Raw genomic sequence first — 17,510 nt, forward strand, 5'->3', positions numbered from 1 at the left:
AACTTCTGGATTTCTTCTCATCTTTAATGAGGGACCAATTGCGTGGGGCAGTAGACGCCAATCTTGTGTATCTCTATCGACCACCGAAGCGGAGTACGTAGCCATGTGCGAGGCGACAAAAGAAATAGTTTGGGCACGCCAATTACTTGACAGTATTGGCTGCGTACAGACACAACCAACAGCTTTATTTGGCGATAATCAAGGCGCAGTAAAACTCACACTGAATCCAGAATTCCATCGTCGGACTAAGCATATTGATATACGTTATCACTATATCCGTGAGCAGCAGGTGAGCGGCAACATTGCAGTCGTCCATATCGGAACAAAAGACCAACTAGCCGATCTACTGACCAAGGCGCTTCCGGGCCCAGCTTTTCCAGAGCTCAGAACAAGAATTGGAGTAGTTCCGGTTTGAGTGGGGATGTTGCGATTTATCGACCTGGCAACCCTTCTTCTTGTCTTCACGTCGTCTGCACCGTAAAACTGTCTATCACTGTTCTTACTCGAAAACTCTCGTGTCTTATGGATCCTTTTGTTCTCGCTTGATATATTTGTCGAGTCTCATATCAAGCAATAATAAAGAAACAAGTTAATCAGTGAAACTAGTCTACGAGGTGTTTACTTTCTACACCAACACTGTATTCGCGGCTGGCATATGATTGGCAAAAAATCTACTTGTCCCGTGTGTCGAGAGAAAGTTGACTACCGATTTGATCGTAATCCATGGGAAACGCCGGATGAGGTCCTCCAAATTTACCACAAATTCATCCGCTGGCTTGTGGTCTACCTACCCATGTTCCTTTTGGCATTCGGAATTCTCTACAAAGTACTTTAGAGTATTTGATTTCGTTCCTGCAAAATAATGGTCCAAGTCTAATGAAAATTCTATACCACGAGAGTCAAATAAATAAACCATAAAAACAAATCATTTCTTTTCCATATTTTTACTCAGCATAACGTGAGTAAACACATTTTTTACTCGTGTACCGGCAGTCGTTATCCCTATGCTATAAACATGTCAGTTTCAAGCTATCTGTTTACTCTCTCTCTCTTTCTTGTCGTCCATTCACCCCATAATTGCATCATAATCTTTCACTCTATTTATCACCACTGTTTGCTCTTCTTTTTTTAAATAAAAAAAGAATTTCCGCGGCTCAGTCTGAGAAAGCAAACAAAACAATTATTTAACAATCCAGTGGTAAATCGGTAATTCCTTCAAGCAATATCTAAAATTCATATGTTCGATTCGCTTCTTTAAAATAATGAGACATTTAGGTTCACGTAAAAATTTCCAACAGTTTTTAATATGAGCTAGCCACTCGCCATTTGAATACGAAAACAATGTTCTTTTTTTTCTGAAAATGCAATACAAAGAAGAGAGAAAAATAGCACATAGAACACAACCATGTCAACCAAATTCTAGTCATAAGCGTTTTAATACGTATACTATAAGTAAGTTTTTCTTTTGTGTCACGTCATAATAATAATTATTACGCCAGGTCAAAAATCCTGCCCACCTGTGACGGACTCATTTTATTTGGCATACCATGGGATGCACATTTCTCCATCCGAAAGTAACGAGTAATAGTGTGTGATCCTCACACGGCCGTGTTGCAAGTACGGTCGAAGATAATCAACTTGCTTCAGTAGCTGATTACAGCACTGACTACATTCAGACGGAGTCACATTGTCGTCTTTGTCCAACGCCAAGAGTCCAAACTGAAACGAAGAAATTAATTATGATAGGACAAATTTAAAGAGAAAAAACAAAATACCGTTTGAACGCATTGGGCTATCAAATCTTTTTCTTGCTTCACGTCGGCAACATATCGGTCCAAACGGGCGCGAGCCTCCTCAAGATTGGCTGTCATGAACGAAACGAGTAAGGAAATAGGGCAAGAAGACGGAGTAATGAACTGTCCGCTAGGAGAGAGCATAAGAGGACCGGCCTCCCCTTCAACCACCAAGTGAAAGTTGCTCATATTCTCTGGCCACTCTTTCGGGAATCGATGTCTCGTGCGGTAATCACCTATTTGTACGAATTCATTTTAAAGAAAAAGAAAAAAAAATGTTTTAAATTTTGCCAAAACATACCCATGCTGGTTGTAATCATCCTCAGATGAGATTCATACGCTTCCACCAACAATTCAGGTCGAAATAGGCGCTGGGCCACTTTGATTTCACAAATCGAACGAGATAGAGCCTTTTCCAGTGCCGGTACCCGCTTTAATGGCGTCTCATAGCGCAGCAAATTACGGATTAAGTCTAACCAATTATGACGAACTTCTCCGCTATTCAATACAATATGTCCTGAAATAATTCATAATAATTAAATACCCATAAGATATTATGCGACAAGACTATTAAATACCTTGAAGAGATACTCCAGATTCGTTGCCAAAAATCACAGTTCTTCCAGCTAAAATGCTCATCTCTTCCGGGTGATGAGTAATCAGAGATTGAAATGACTGAAGGCAACCTCGAAAATGCGACGTTCCCCATCCACAGGCCCATAAGAGACCTTTCAGTTGAAGTTTCTTGCACAGCTTTTCCTGAAGCCGAGAGATTTCGTCACGAACAGGCTGGCATGCTTTAGAACGCTCTTCAGCATCTTTGCTATACCTCTTCACCCAGTCGGAAAGAGTTTCTTCGGTTGGGGTAGCCTTCTCCATTGTTGCAAATGTCTCCTCCCACAAGTCTGCATCCCAGTTTCCATCTAAAAACCACAAATAACAATGTGTGTGAGTAAGGTGATATAATTAATAAAGCAAGAATTACTGCAACTTCTCACTTTTAACACCAGCAATCTTATGTTTTGTTGGAATTTTCTTTGTGACAAGGTTGTCAATGTAATGTGTTGATAATGCACAAGAAGACAGAATACTTTGCAGAGCTCCACGAATATCTTTCTGGGCCAAAGATATATTCACAGCCTTGAATTTGTGATCAGTAGACTGTTGCTTGCGGAGAAAGAATTTAACTTTTGCTGGCCTCACAGGCTTTGAATGCATAAGTGTTTCAATATAGCCATTGAGTTGCTTCAGTGAGTTTTCGTTTGTGTCCCGCTCCTGAGGGTGCTGTTGAAAAAGATCAGGATGAACTGCAAAGTAGAACGGCCTGAGTGCAACTGACACTTCACTAGAGCTTATATATCTCTGGCACGACCTTTGAAATCCAGCTTTCTTCAACAAAGGGCTAACAACTTGAGAAAAGAATTGCATGGAAGTCATGGCTGAAAGAACAAGATAATAACAATTAGATTATTATCATTAATTACATATTTTATGTTTTATGGTTTGATTACAATCAGTAACTATAGCATCACAGCTAATATGTACGACTTGTACGTGCGGTCGACCATAGTTTTCTTCGTTTAAACTTCATCTATAGTTAAAGTGACAAGATTGGATGAAAAAGGAAATAAAAATGAAAAATAAAATTGCTTTGAATATTAAACCCAATCAATCCACTGTTAACAGCAGCAATACAGAGCAAACACTTAATAATAACAATATATGTTTGTAAATGCAGAAATATGTCACCTTTAAATGCAGGACTTCACTTTAATGGTGTACTAACGTGCTTGTGTTCACTGGCAAACTGAAGAAACTGACAAGCACGTAGCACATAGCAACGTGATTCTGTTTGTGTACATGCTGAAGGTCACGTAGTCCTTTTGGATAGTGGGAAATGTATAAATAGTAAACAGAAGCAGACGAATCTCGTAGGGGATCCCTTTTCGAATTTTCAAAAGCCTGCAGTCCCTCCACCCTGTTTATACATATATCAGCTGTCCCCAATCTTTAGGCATGTGGGTTGGTGTGTAATAAGATAACCAGATAAAATGTTGAATAGATTATGTATTGCTGACACAAATATTTGTATTTGTATAAACTAAAACAACAAATATTTCGTAACAAAAGAATTGTATTTTGAAAGAACCCAACGTGAATTTTTTCTCCAACTCAAAACAAGTAAGACAAGAGAACCAAAAAATACATATTTACATAAGAAATTGTGTGACTTATCAGTTCAAAATCATTAACACCAAAATTCCGTTATTCCAGGTCAATGGGACGACATTTTCCCAATTATCCGTCGAGTGGCCAATACACACAAGTCAGGATGGTTCTTGGTGAGCTCTTCCCATTCTTTGCTCAAACAAATTTCTTCTCCGTGCACAACAACAAAAGTGAGGGCAGCTTCTTTGAGGTTATCCACCGAGTTCATGTGAGCCCAAATCATCAGGTCAATGGCATTGTCCATGCCAATAGAACCCAGTAGAAATCCGACACACTCCTCTTTCAGGTCGTCGACGTGATATTTATCGGCTGCTACAAACAGGGGTCGAGCCAAAAGTTCCGTCAGAGGTGTCGAAATTCGACCCGAGTACAAATAGTGGAGCAGATCCTTGAATATTTCCAGCTGAACGTCTTGAATGTGGATTCTCTCCGACACTTTCATTTGCTGGAACATGTCTGCGAATAGCCGACTCCTCGCCGAGAGAATCGCAGCATGGCCTCCAACACTTTCATCACCTTGGAAACAGAAGAAGACATCGCAGTGTCTCTGCTGGACGTACATGTCGATAACATCTCTGAGGACGTTTCTCTCAGAAACACTAATCGACGTGTCGAAGGCTATCCAAATCCGACAGTTCAGCCTTGACAGTCTGTATTTGCGAACCGAAGGAGGAAAGTCCATGAGGAATTTCTCCGATTTCCACAAACCGGGTGGCGACTCTTTCAACGGGCTTTTCTCACCTCCGTTGATGCTGGCCCAGATACCACACGGTAGGGTGACTGATTTAGACAGTGTCAAATGATGTTGTTGTTGGTCGCCATCTGTGGCTCCATCCAAACTTTCTTCGCAGTTATCGGCAGCGCATTCGTCATTTGTCGTCTTCAATTTGTCTCGAGTCAAACGCAGTTCGGTCGTGTAGGTGAGAACGTCGTCGTCCGTGGAACTATTGTTGGACAGTCTGGACAAACACGAGATGGCAAAATCAGGAATGACCGGTGGGAAATTGATACGCTGAAGCAGCTCTGGCTTCGAGGCCGTCACCCAGAGATACTTTTGGATTTCGGTTATCCAAATCAGTTTCGTGGATCCGTCGTCAATTTTTTCGAACGTGATCGGCATCGTTGTCCCTTTTTTTATTAGACACTCACTCACAATCTCAACGAGCTTAAAAAGAAACACTGAAACTGAGAGAGGTTGATAAAGAATGGCTTGATAAAGAATGTACTTGTCGTTTTCAAGACCCGCCCCCTCCAGACAGACTATCCCAACCAGATTTTCCTTACCGAACTCTTCCTTCTCCTTTTTGTTATGGCCACTTAACTCTTATCCATTTACTATATAATTGACGGAACGCGTAAATCTTAGAAACCCCTTTCATATAGTGACATTTCGTGTGTTTCTAATGACGTTATTGCATTTTAAAAACCAATGAATTCTTTTCTATAAAATAAATCCTTCGGCCATCAGAGAAACATTGCGTGAGGATTGTTATGTATGTATATGGCTCCGTTTATTCCACCGTGACCCTAAATGAAAAACTTTTTTTTTTTTGTTTGATGGGGAGAAAAAAAGGGGGGAACCGTAGCTTGTTGGGGAACAGAACCAATCGGAACCGAATGCGATAAGGAAATTAAAATTGGGCGGCAGTCAAGAAGTTCCAATTCTATGTTAAAGATAATATAGTTTCAAGCCTGGGTTTTTTCTTTTCTTTTTTTGTTTTTCTTTTCCTTCTTCTTCTTCTTCTAACAAAACGGGGGGAAATTGCAGAGCATGCACGAAGAGAAAACTAAATTATTAATGGCATTATGGCAGTCATTTTTAGCCTCGGCAACCGATGAAAAAAAAAATCAAATCAAACAAAAAAGGATAGACAAAAAGGTTTTGGCAACCGTACGAGAATAAAAAAAAAATTGAAAGCAAAATGGCTTAACTCTGGCAAATGGCAACGAAATCGCAATGATTAATATCGGCGGGAAATTCAAGTCCGCTTCGGCTTGAGTTTAGTTCGGACAGACTTTTTAGATTTCTTGTCGTGCTTGGCAGCAGCGTGATGCTTATTAGTCTTCGAGTCCTTATTAGACTTCGCCGAGGCTGTTTTATGTCGCTTGGATCGGCTGGTTGGAGAATCGTCGTAATCGTCGTATTCCGGATCCTCTTCTTCCTCCTCTTCTTCGTCTTCCGCATCCACCGTGGACACTCCTCGCCCTTTTTAAAAAAGGTGAATGTTATACAATCATTAAATCAGGTCGTTTCATTTCATTTTTTAATGGATCATCATTTACCAGGGGGCTCCACCCGGGCGTTGGGGCTCAAAATTGAATCAATATCTTCGTCATCATCTTCGGCTAGAAGGTTATTGGCCACATTGCCACGCCCACCGCTGATGGCTGGACTATTGGGCCGGTTATTACGACCCGGCGCCGTAGTGGAAGCTCGACCTGGAGCTGCTGCAGATGCTGGCCTGCTGTCCAAAACTAAATCTTCATCTTCATCCTCTGTCTCCGTGTAATCTTCTTCAGAGTCGATCTCATCTTCACCGTAGTCTTGGTCAGCTGTCGACAATGGAGGAGGGTTGACGATCGGCGGAGGTGGTGACGTCAGAACCGAAGCCTGCGGGTAATATACAAAAAAGAAATTTCATTCAAATTTCCTACTTCAACTTGTACAACTTTCTATGCAAACAAACCGGACTAGCGGTCGTCGATGACGTTGCCAGCACTGCGGCATCCTCGTCGTAATCATCTCCTTCTTCCTCCTCTTCCACGGGTGGCGGCGTTGGCGTGGTACTGACCACCACCTGTTGCGCCAATGCCAAAATGGTGGTAAGAAATAAATAAAATATTTTGGTTATATGTATGAGTAGCTGTCTAATACTCACCGGTGGCTTGGTGGTTGTAGTTGTTGTTGGTGGCGCCGGAGATGTTTGCGTAGGTGGCGCTAGGTGAGTACCGGTATGGGCTTCGGCCGTATCGGTGGACTCGCCAACGCCAAGTTCCAGTATGACGACGCGGTCGCGAAGTTCGCTAATTTGACTGCGCAACTCATCGACGAGCTGGTGGAGTTGAAGAATAGACTCGGAGAGATCGACGCCGTCCAAGGCTAATTATTCAATTCAATAGAAAAAGGTATATTTTTACTTTATCATAAAACTGAAAGAAATTTGAACTTACCGCCATCTCCCCGATCGCCTTTGGGTCCCGGAAGTCCAGTTAGTCCAGAATCCCCTAAAACAAATTCACGAAATGTTAAATTAATTCAACGCAATCAACAATTCATACAATAACATTAGTAATTAATTAGTCCAGATAAGAATATAGTTTTGTTAAAATGTAATTGAATAAAAAAAAATCCCGTAGAAAATTTAGTGTGAAATAATAATTTTAAAAAACTGTTGAAATAAAATAAAAAAAAGCTAGTAGTATATTATAGCTGGGATTAATGGGCAACCTGGTGGTCCGCGGACCCCGTCGAAGCCTCGCTCGCCCTTGGAGCCCTTTTCTCCCCGCTGGCCACGCGGTCCCGCCGTCCCGCTGTCCCCTGGTTCACCTGGTGTCAATTGAATTAGTGGTTTGTGTTCTGGTCAGTTGTTAGTCAAGATACAGAGCCAAAAGAGCCGAACAGAAGACTATATAGTGTGAAGCCAGAAATTTCCATGTGTCAATGAATTATTCAGTTTAAGAGTTAGTGGAAAAGTTGTCCCTTCCCAACTGTGAATGATATAACCAGTCCGGCCTGAATAAATTAAATTTGTACCTTTTTCACCTCGTTCGCCAGGTGGACCGGCGACACCAGGAGCACCTGGAAGCCCTGGCGAACCGGCAGGGCCAGGTGGGCCAGGTAGACCTACTTTTGTTGCCTCTTCATTGTCATTCGAGTCAGTCCGAGAGAAGGAGGAAAGCCCCGGTAAGCCAGGGGGACCTGGAAGACCTGGAGGTCCTGAAAATGTCGTGGCAATTTCACAAATGTTTGAATATTCAAAAATGTGTGCAATTTTTTTATTATTTTCTCTACCTGCTGGACCTGCTGGGCCAACTGGGCCAGGAGAACCTGGTACACCATCGATGCCTTGAAGGCCTGCCTCTCCTGGAAGACCTGGCGTTCCTGGAAGTCCATCCAGTCCCGGAGTGCCACTTTCTCCCGTTAGTCCAGGGCTGCCAATTTCACCTTTCAAGCCGGGCAAACCGGGCAGGCCGGTGAGACCTTGCGGACCAGGGTTTCCGGGTAGTCCGGGAAGTCCGTCTATTCCAGGCAAGCCTTTCTGTCCAGGTGAACCTTCCAAACCTTCACATAATAAGAATTCAGTGAGATTATTTGCATTCACGTTATTACCAGTTTATAATTATACCTGGAGTTCCGGCAACGCCTGGAAGTCCATCAACTCCATTTCTTCCAGGTAATCCCGGAATTCCGGTTAATCCAGCTGGTCCTATAATTTAAAACAAAAAATAAGATGAGAGAATATTTGAATTGATTATCTTTAATTCGTTTAAATACCTTGCACTCCAGCTTGACCGGGAGGTCCGGCTGGACAATTGCACCTGGTTTGCTGCGGCGTTCTGGCACCAGCGGCGGAACTAGTCAATGACGCATCGGTAGTTGTCCCTGGCTGGACCGGTCCATTGAGAGTGGCATCCGTTTTCCTTATATCGTGATACCCGCTTTAAATTACATGTAATTCCAATTTATGCCTCCATTCGTCACACGTGTCTTTAGATCAAAAGGAATTATATCTGTCGCACCTGAAAGGACGACGAGTCACTCCGATGGCTGGCCGGCGCATGTGAGTGCCTCCCATTGCCGCCACCCTATACGGAATTTCAATAAAAAAACAAACCAACCAAAAAGAAATTTTTTTAGACCCTTCATAACTTCTTCGGGAGTGATTAATGTGAAGAGCTTTTTTTTATTTTTATTTGATTTGATTAATTTTTTTAAATATTTGTCATACCCTCTAGGTCCTGTCGTGCCAGTGACGTGGCTCATGTCCGGGCGACCTGGACGAATGAAGGGCCGCTGGTGCGGTCCAGCTTGACTGTAGTTGCCGTTCCCGCCGCGAATGGTTTCCTCCACGGTCCGCAAACGCCGCTCCATCCGCTCTAGCGTCGTGCAGTTGAAACATTCTGGTTTATTTATTTGACCGAACCAACAACAAAAAAAGTAAAATAAAATATTTTCAACAAATTTCTTGGGGTTTGTGTACATGGAAAATAAAATCTAAATTTTTCAGTTTACCCATATCACAGTTTTCACCAAAGAAGCCGGGACAGCAACGATACTGCATTTCCGTGATTTGTTTGTAAGTTGTCACCAGTCGGGGCCGTTCCTTCACCCTAATATTTACACGCGTTCAAACGTCAATAACATCACCCACAAAAAAGAAACAAAAAACAAATGGAAATCAATTACAGACGATGTGTATGTGTCTGGAAAGATTGCTTATATGTAAATTCAATATTTTTTAAGAAATGACCTAAAAATCCGGGGGGAGGAAAAAACAAACAAACAAACAAACAAAGAAAAACCCGAAAATTTATTTCGTGAATCGTGAGTATTTATACGTGAAGAACGAAGAGACAGACGAATGATTGATTCTTTCCCCCCGAATAACTTTCGAATAACATTTCGATGTATATATTTTCTCCTGCAACCAAATGCCACAGCCGTTATACTATATTTGTATTTATATGTATTTCTGTCAATTTTTTTTTTCTTTTATTTATTTATTTTTTAAAGGAAAAAAAAAAGTTGAAAAGGCCGAAAAACTCACCTCGGCTCCATGCCGCAATTGACGTGCTGCGGAGCGCCGGCGGATGACGATGCGCCGGACGTTTGCGCTTGCGATGGAGGCCAGTTTCGCTTGCAGAGGCGCGGCACCATTTTCGTGTAAGTCTCTGTACCATTTTTGACTTTACACGTCACCGTCCTTGTCACTGGCTGCGGACAAAAGTCCCTGCGTTGGGGATAGAGGTATACATAATATTCAAATGATTGTGAAAGTTTCCTTGTGGCTTTTTGGTGATATTCGTTTTACTAAACTCAACGCAAAACAGCCTCCATCTTTGTTCATCTAACGTAATTGCTGACACGGTTCATTTTTGTTTTCCTACTTTTGAAAGAAAAAAAAAGAAAAAAAAACCTTGGAGCTTCTGGGCCAATGTCGGTTCGGTTTGTTCCTATATGGATTTTCGAAACTCTTTTTTTTTTGTTTTTCGTTTAACGTGTTTTCCCTTTTACGAAAATGTGGGATGATGAATTCATTTCTTTCAGATATTTTGTTTTTAGGTCACCCCTACACACACCAAAGCTCAAATACATAACTCAAACTGACTGTTGATTCAGCCATTGCGGAAACACACACACACAAAATGCTCTGAAAAAATATCAACGAGTCATTTCCTTCCGCCTGGAAATGATGAAAATTTGCTTTAAAAAAAAAGAATGTTTGGTTGGAGTATATATTTTTAAAATTTTGATTTACTGTTGTGTAGCTACGAGGAATGACAAATCGGGGTTACGCTCGTATCAGACACTCTGAGATCTCCTCGAGAAAATCGTTTCGTCTCGCTCCCTTCCACAACACATTTATGCCCAAGAAGAATCGTTATTTCTTCTCTCTCCGGAGAAAAAAAAAGAAGTAAGAGAGGGGGGGGGGGGAGTAGATTGTTGTCAAGCGTGATAAAATACGACCGAAAGATTCTCATCAGAGTCACGCCCATCTTTCGAATTCTTTATTTTGGCCTCTTTTCAATATCGTCTCTCTATATAGCTTTAAATTGCCGACAATACTCGATTTATTATTATTATTTTCCAAGATGAATGACCCCGAAGAATCTCGGAATGGATTAAAAATAAGAATAAATATGAAAGAGCTAGCAACAATTATTCACGAAGAAATCAAATCATCGAGCCGTTTAGACTCCATACTGCGAGTGAAAAGAGCGGCAAATGATTTACGACGTTCGATATAGTTTTTTCTTTTTATGATTTCCATTTGAAAAAAAAAAAAGAAGTGCAATAGCTAGTTTTTTTCTTTTTATCGACATTCTCCATCAAACTTCTTCATCCCTCCCGGAAAAGAAATGTAGACAAGGTCAGCAACCGAATGGGTTCATATTTATTCAATCCATTCTAGAGAGAGAGAGAGAAAAAATGTCTAAGTTATTAATTTCTTCTTGTTGTTTTTTTTTTCTCCCTTTCATTTCTATTTCTGACCAAACAACTCAACTGAATTTATTATCCTCTCGAAATCCATGTAGGGCAACAAAAGACCAGAATGGCAAATCATCTGCGCAACCTCACTCAACATACTTTTCTCCTTCTTCTTCTTAGCTTCTTCTTCTTCTACTTCAAAAAGAGATATATTTAAAAAAGAATAAGAAGAATCTCCATTTTTCTGACAACATTTCTCCTTTGTCCTCCTTTTTATCTTTTAGCCGTAAAGAAAAGAGAGAGAAAAAAAATACAAGACTCCCATATAATAAAAAAAAGGAAAGAATATGGGAATGATATCCAATGGTGTGGGTCACGATATACAAGAAAGAGAGGAGGGGAAGGAAGTGGCCGAAGCCTGAAAGTTTGGATCAAAATGGTGAATTTTTCACGTCTTGGATTTCATCATCGGAACCCCCCCCAACGCTTTTTTTTTTTTTTTTTTATTCGAAAAGAATTAGGCGATGATTCAGCTATTAACGCCCCATTCAATTACATTCGCCTTGTGCTAGCTGCTGTCGAGCTAATCTCGACACAACCGTTATATAGGCCATTGATTGAACGGAACAATATTCTTGATTGGTCATATTCTGATCCATCTCACGACAGCAGCTCTTCTATTATATGGCCGCCATCACCGGAGAAAAGAGGATTCTCTATACAACGCAAAAGACCCCAAAACAGTTTGGTTGTATATTATCTCTTTATGTGTTTATTTCTCGGCTTAATCTTTGAGTGTGTGTGTGTGTAGTGGGGGCGACGTCATCGCCATATATTCACACATTCTAAAAATCTCCGTCGAAAAGTGCCTTTAGTGTATTATAGTGGGACTTCATTTTCCCCCTTCAGACTTTTATTCTTATTTTTTTTTTTCGTTTTTCTTCTTTTCTTTTTTTTTAATTTTGACGATAGTGAGCTCGTTAACACGTCAAGGGTGCCTGGCAGATGGCAGGAGACTGGGCAACAAAACACGGCCGGCGCTCATCTGCACATCCCAGCAGCGCAGCACATCTAACGACGGATCTAGCCCATTATATGTGTATGTGTGGCGCGGTCAAACTGGTATTTTGACTGCTGGTCTCTCTCTCTCTCTCTCTCTCTCTTGCCGAGTGCATGCCCAACCAATCAAGATGATTTATGGACTGACTTTAAGCCGACGGATCATTTGGGGCCTCACGTTCCTATCATCAATAGGCTCTGGCCTGAGCTCATACACTCTCCGGCCCAGCCAGCAGCAGCACAACACACACACATGGCCGTTTTTCAAGCCAGTCGTCGAAAAGCGTCTTTTCTATTCTATTTTTTCGGTGTGGGGGAGAATAAGTTGAAAGATGAAAATCGTTAAGCTCGTACAAAAATAATAAAAAAGAAGATAAAAAAAAAAGTATCGTCACTCTTGATCGATCGATCAATCAACCCGCCATTCTTTAACACATTCGACTTTGTTGGTTCTGTGATGGGCTGGCGACACCAAACGAAAAGGGCCAGCACCGACCGTATACGACCGTGCGCCCGCGCTCCAATGAGAAAATGGCGATTCTAATCGGCAGCGCAGCAGCAGCAGCCGAAATTCTCTGTCACACAAATATTTCAAGACAAATCGAAACTTTGTGCGTTAGAGAATTGATGTGAGAAGAAGTCTGAAAAACAGAGGCGGCCTTTGTCAAACTAGAGAGCCAAGTGGTCAATCACGCGATTCTGTTGCAAGTGAAGAGATAAGATTTCTTTGCCTCTCTCTCTCTCCCGTCGCCACAGAACCATATGTGGATGGCTAGGGATCAACTGGGAACGACTGGCAATCCACACACAACAGCTGTCTCCACTTCACCAAGACAAAACAAAATAAGAAAAAAAAAAGGGAAATTAAAATACTACAAGGTCTGTCGTGTCTACACTCTTTTTTTTTTAACTTTTGGTTATATAGTGCCAAGCTATAGGAGTCCCCCCATCAGCCAGATAGAGAGAGAATAATAATAAAAATAAAAAATAACTCTCTGCTTGATCGTTGTGTGTGTGTATAGTATATAGGGATTTGTATATGTGACGCCTTTTGGAATCGAAAGCGACGGCCGATGACTCACCCGCTGCAGGTAGAGATGAGCAGGCACGTCCAGATCACCAGCACCACCACCCAGCAGGCCGGCGTCATCCTCACGGTCATCAATCAGCCGGAGACAATTTTCGTGGGAGGGAATAACCTGATTCTTCTTCTTCTTCTTCTTTTTCTAGAGGAATTTTATTTTTCTATTTTCTGGTCAACGACACTCGACTCTTTTTTGGTATTTTCTTTCGAGCCGAAAAATGTCGACAATTTCTCTGCTGTGATTTGATTATCTCGAAAAACTTAGTGATGGATGTGGCGTGAGACAAAGGTGACTCTCCGACGGATAGAGTCCATTGTACACCTAATTTTCCAAGTGCGAGGAAGTACGTTAGAGAGAACAACAACACACGCGGCGGCACTCTCACACGTACACACGAAAACGGGGCGACCGAACGAACGAGAGAGAGAGAGAAGAGCAAAAGTAACGATCACGTTGCTCGCCAGACGTGTGCCACCAGACTGAAGAGAAACCATCCTCCTGCTTTCGACTTTTAAACTTCACGAGAGACGAGAGACTCGGAGGTTTTTTTTTTCCTTTTTCTTCTTACCAGCACACTATAGAGTGGATGGGATGTATAGCTGCGGGTAAAGAGGGTGGGTGGGTGGAGAAGGAGGAGGGGGCGTTTCGGCAACCAATTCGACCTTGTTGAGGAACGAAAAAGAGCATCAGCTCTAGCTGTTACCGCTCGTCTGTATCCTTCACCTTTTGGGATTTGTCTGTCTCTCTCTCCCCCTCTTCTTCTTTCCACATGTATATTGTCTTTTTTGGACTCCTTTTTTTTTCTATTTTGAGAAAAGAAGAAGAAGAGACTATTCCTCCGGTTGTCTCTGCTGCTCTCGAGCCATAACATTAAGAAGGCGAAGAACTGCATGATGTCTTTATATATATTTCTTCTTCTTCTTCTCCCAGAGACTCTTGCTTTACATCCCTCCGGTTCAAATTCACCCGCATAATTTTCTTCCTTTTTCTTCTTCTTCTTCCTTCCCCAGAAACATTTTTTTTTCACCGAAATTCTTCTTCTTCTTCTTCGAAAAAAAAACCCATTTCCAGGCAGATATAATGTTTTGACAACAATGGAAAGAAATTCGAATCATGCCGAGATAGTTTTTGTGTGTGTGTGAGTGCTCTTCTTTTATTCAGAGGATATAATATTTTTCGAAATGATATATTTAAAGTTGATGTCGATTCATGATCAGATTTTTTTTTTCTCCCGATATTCGTGGAGAGAGATGAATTTGTGTTAATACGAAAATAAATGAAAGTCAGATACATCAGATTCATATAAAAATACACGACCGGTTTTATATATTTTGTGTTTTGTTTGTTTTTCTGGTTTTATTATTGTTGTTGTATGTATTTTTTTTGTTGTTGTCTGTCTGTGTCTGTGTTGTTGTTGTGTGTTTTTGAATTAGTTATTCAAACTCATTCACATTCAGACAATTTTTAGTGTTGATTCCAACTTGGTGAATCGATCCGTCTAGACGCCGATAACATCATGATGACTGACACATCATATGTCACCTATTTTATGGCCTTTTCCTGGCTGCCGGCCAGGAATGTCTATGCCATGCCACGTCGGTTTTTCTTCGCTTGATTTCGATTGGGAATTTGTTTTTTTTTTCTCTCCTCCCTTCTCCCAACCAAAATAATAATAATAATAAAAAGAAAAGCATGACGCATAGTTGGATACTGTAGAGAAAATAAGCTAGTGACACTTTTGATGTAGGAAATCTAGCGCGCCCACGAGCTTATTAAATGATTATTCTCGACTAACGTCTGAATGAGAAAAACCTGAAAGGATTTTCATTCGAATGTTGTTTTTTTTTCTTATTTTAATTCTTTGTCAGAGAGGTTGACTGCGGTTGACTGGTCACCGGTTGATCCATCAGAGGTGATTTCACTGCCAACATTTTACATCCATCCAGGGAGACCTCGTTGACGTCTGCTGGCCAGAAGAAGATGTGCAACGCCCAAAAAGAAAAGAAAAAACAAAACCACCACCAGAAAACTCTTTGGTATATTATAATACATAAACACGAAAAAGAGTTTGAAACATTCTTTCGATCGCCACCCATCTCACCTTATCAGAGAGAGAGAGCGAGAGCTACCAGTTTTCTTCTTCTTCTTTGCCCCGTCTTCAACTGACCGTTGCATCTATTCCAGCGCGTACACACACACATACATTTCGAAAGAATAAAAAAGAAACGAGAACGAGCTGAATATTCCTTTCGCGTAATTTATTCATATCAGTGACCATGTAGGGACTTATGACTGCTGCTGCTGCCTCACAATAAAATACATCCCCAACTTTATTTTTGAGAGAGAGAGAGAGTATGGTGTGTTCTCTCTCTCTCTCTACATGCGCCGGCCAACATACACACAGAGCACAGCCAGCGGAGCTCTGATTCCGACAAGTCTATATATGGTGCACTTTCGGGTCTTGCCGGATTATTTAAATCGAGCAGTGATCATACCGCTCCGAGTCAGAAAAAAGAAATCCAAAATCAAATGCGTCCTGGATTTAATATATGTAATATCTATCGTTGCGTTGGTTTTTTGGTTTTTCTTTTTTGATTTTCCCCCCTTCATCAACCTCGTTTGGAACACGACACCTCCAGTCAGTGATCAATCCTTTGACAGGAAAATATTTCCTACAAGGCCACCACCGCCGCCGCCGCCGCCGCCGTATACTTCGACAATAACCCCGAGACGCCGACAGACGGGCGGCGGCACGGGACGGACCATCGCGCGCACAAACAGTCACGTGACGAGTGAATCCTCCAATACGTTATTTAGATGTCTCATTTCGACTTGGGATATGGAGATTTCGGCTATCAAATCAAGAACATTTCAGTTCAACAAAGTTGTAATGAGAAGCCAAGCCAAGAAGAAGCAGTTCAGCAGCTCCACGATGCTATGGTTGTCCATCAGAGATTGTTGACGTTGGCAAGGCGATTATACCAGCCCCAATGTCAATGTAAACGAACGATCTGCAAGGAAATAATAAAACATGTTTTTTTTTTTTTTTTTTTTTTTTTTTGTGTGTGTCCCGCGCCATTTGTGCAGCCGTGCAAAGTCTACACGGGACGTCTGGGGTGGCAGCAGAAGAAGAAGAAGAAAAAGAAACTTTCACGTGACCCGCGCTCTCTCGAACACACGCCCGCCGTGACTTTATAAGGACAGTCGGTCCTGTGTGCGCTTTTCGGAGCCATCCTAGCTGTATTATAATCTCCACATATGTGGATGGGTTGCATCACTGCACAACCCCTCTCCTACAGCACACACACACACTCTATGTATTTTTTATTTTATTTTCAAGTTAAAAAAATAGTAGATATATTATAAGAGTATAAGACAGAAGAGAAAAACGTCTTGCGTGCTGCTGCAGGATCAGATCGGTAGTCGGGAGACCAGCGCAAGATGGCAGCCTGTGTGTTTTCTTATCACACACTTTCGTGATGCTCTGACGAGTTGTCTTTTTTTTTTCTTCTTTTCTTTCTCGTCTCTCTCTTTTAATAAATTTATTTTTTTCCGCGTTATAATCTGAGCAACAAGCGGTGTGTCTCAAGTGGGGGATATATAGACGAGATAAGAAGTTAAGAAAAACCCTGGCCATGGAATAACTGGGATGTGCGTGTCAACGTCACTGTCAGCATATGTGTCCTCCTTATTTGGGCCTTTTCTTCGAATTTTTGTTTTTTTTTCCCCATTTTCTTTTCTAAACTGGCTTTTTTTGAACGACATCTATTGCAACACACAAATCCAGAGAGAGAGAGAGTGAGGGGCACACAGAGAGAGAAAAATATAAAAAAAAACATGCTGCCACAGCGGCTTTTTTAATTACACGCTTGATTTTACTCGACTTATTTTTTGGGGGATTTTTAGCGGTGATAACGACGACAAAGATATAGTGTGTGTTTCCAGCAGCAAGCTGCAAGCCAGTTTATTCCCTCTCCGTTTGTCGTTGACGTGATTCAAGTAGAACTGTAAAAAATAATAAAAATTGTGGAACACGGTCTTTACATTAGACTTTGCTGTTTTCCAAGTATTTTATTAGTTTAGATAAAAAATAAGAAAGTCCAGTAACCAGTAGTATAATTTTTTAAATAAATGGATTAAAAAAAAGTGAATTCTATTTTTTTATTTTATTTTAGAAAATTCGGCAACGGAGGA

The 17,510-nt window shown here is 41.3% G+C and overlaps 2 protein-coding genes across 6 annotated transcripts; both read right to left on the minus strand.

Moving 5' to 3' along the window:
- Positions 1–1,284: 1,284 nt before the first annotated feature.
- Positions 1,285–3,643, minus strand: LOC124327515 (T-cell activation inhibitor, mitochondrial-like). 2 transcript variants are annotated; one of them, XM_046786479.1, is made up of 7 exons: positions 3,543–3,641; positions 3,305–3,384; positions 2,792–3,232; positions 2,372–2,716; positions 2,095–2,310; positions 1,776–2,029; positions 1,285–1,719 (listed from the first exon to the last, which is right to left on the minus strand). In XM_046786479.1, exons 3-7 carry the CDS (start codon positions 3,228–3,230, stop codon positions 1,534–1,536), a joined length of 1,440 nt encoding a protein of 479 aa, XP_046642435.1. In that variant the 5' UTR covers positions 3,231–3,232; positions 3,305–3,384; positions 3,543–3,641; the 3' UTR covers positions 1,285–1,533. The 2 variants fall into 2 exon arrangements, with proteins under 2 accessions (XP_046642435.1, XP_046642434.1); XM_046786478.1 differs by lacking the exon at positions 3,305–3,384 and having other exon boundaries at positions 3,543–3,643.
- Positions 3,644–5,502: 1,859 nt separating this feature from the next.
- LOC124327504 (collagen alpha-1(I) chain-like) lies at positions 5,503–13,813 on the minus strand. 4 transcript variants are annotated; one of them, XM_046786455.1, is made up of 15 exons: positions 13,314–13,813; positions 9,791–9,973; positions 9,256–9,353; positions 8,972–9,119; positions 8,763–8,828; positions 8,518–8,681; positions 8,369–8,449; positions 8,035–8,304; positions 7,777–7,959; positions 7,471–7,569; positions 7,194–7,247; positions 6,902–7,122; positions 6,710–6,820; positions 6,306–6,633; positions 5,503–6,228 (listed from the first exon to the last, which is right to left on the minus strand). In XM_046786455.1, exons 1-15 carry the CDS (start codon positions 13,391–13,393, stop codon positions 6,002–6,004), a joined length of 2,313 nt encoding a protein of 770 aa, XP_046642411.1. In that variant the 5' UTR covers positions 13,394–13,813; the 3' UTR covers positions 5,503–6,001. The 4 variants fall into 4 exon arrangements, with proteins under 4 accessions (XP_046642411.1, XP_046642410.1, XP_046642409.1 ...); XM_046786454.1 differs by having other exon boundaries at positions 8,518–8,663; positions 8,972–9,143; XM_046786453.1 differs by having other exon boundaries at positions 8,972–9,143.
- Between the last annotated feature and the right edge of the window lie 3,697 nt (positions 13,814–17,510).

This window comes from Daphnia pulicaria, chromosome 2, assembly GCF_021234035.1.
Source record: "Daphnia pulicaria isolate SC F1-1A chromosome 2, SC_F0-13Bv2, whole genome shotgun sequence".
NCBI lineage: Eukaryota > Metazoa > Arthropoda > Branchiopoda > Diplostraca > Daphniidae > Daphnia > Daphnia pulicaria.

What these genes read in the sequence shown, in the direction of transcription:
- LOC124327504 (XM_046786453.1), bottom strand. Translation starts at nt 13,393, where the DNA reads ATGACCGTGAGGATGACGCCGGCCTGCTGGGTGGTGGTGCTGGTGATC. An exon ending in GTGACTCGTCGTCCTTTCAG is followed by an intron (nt 8,682 to 8,762) that starts GTGCGACAGATA and finishes TGTAATTTAAAG; the next exon opens with CGGGTATCACGATATAAGGA. An exon ending in TGGCGAACGAGGTGAAAAAG is followed by an intron (nt 7,570 to 7,776) that starts GTACAAATTTAA and finishes AATTGACACCAG; the next exon opens with GTGAACCAGGGGACAGCGGG.
- LOC124327515 (XM_046786478.1), bottom strand. Translation starts at nt 3,230, where the DNA reads ATGACTTCCATGCAATTCTTTTCTCAAGTTGTTAGCCCTTTGTTGAAG. An exon ending in GATGATTACAACCAGCATGG is followed by an intron (nt 2,030 to 2,094) that starts GTATGTTTTGGC and finishes TCGTACAAATAG; the next exon opens with GTGATTACCGCACGAGACAT. An exon ending in TAGCCCAATGCGTTCAAACG is followed by an intron (nt 1,720 to 1,775) that starts GTATTTTGTTTT and finishes TCTTCGTTTCAG; the next exon opens with TTTGGACTCTTGGCGTTGGA.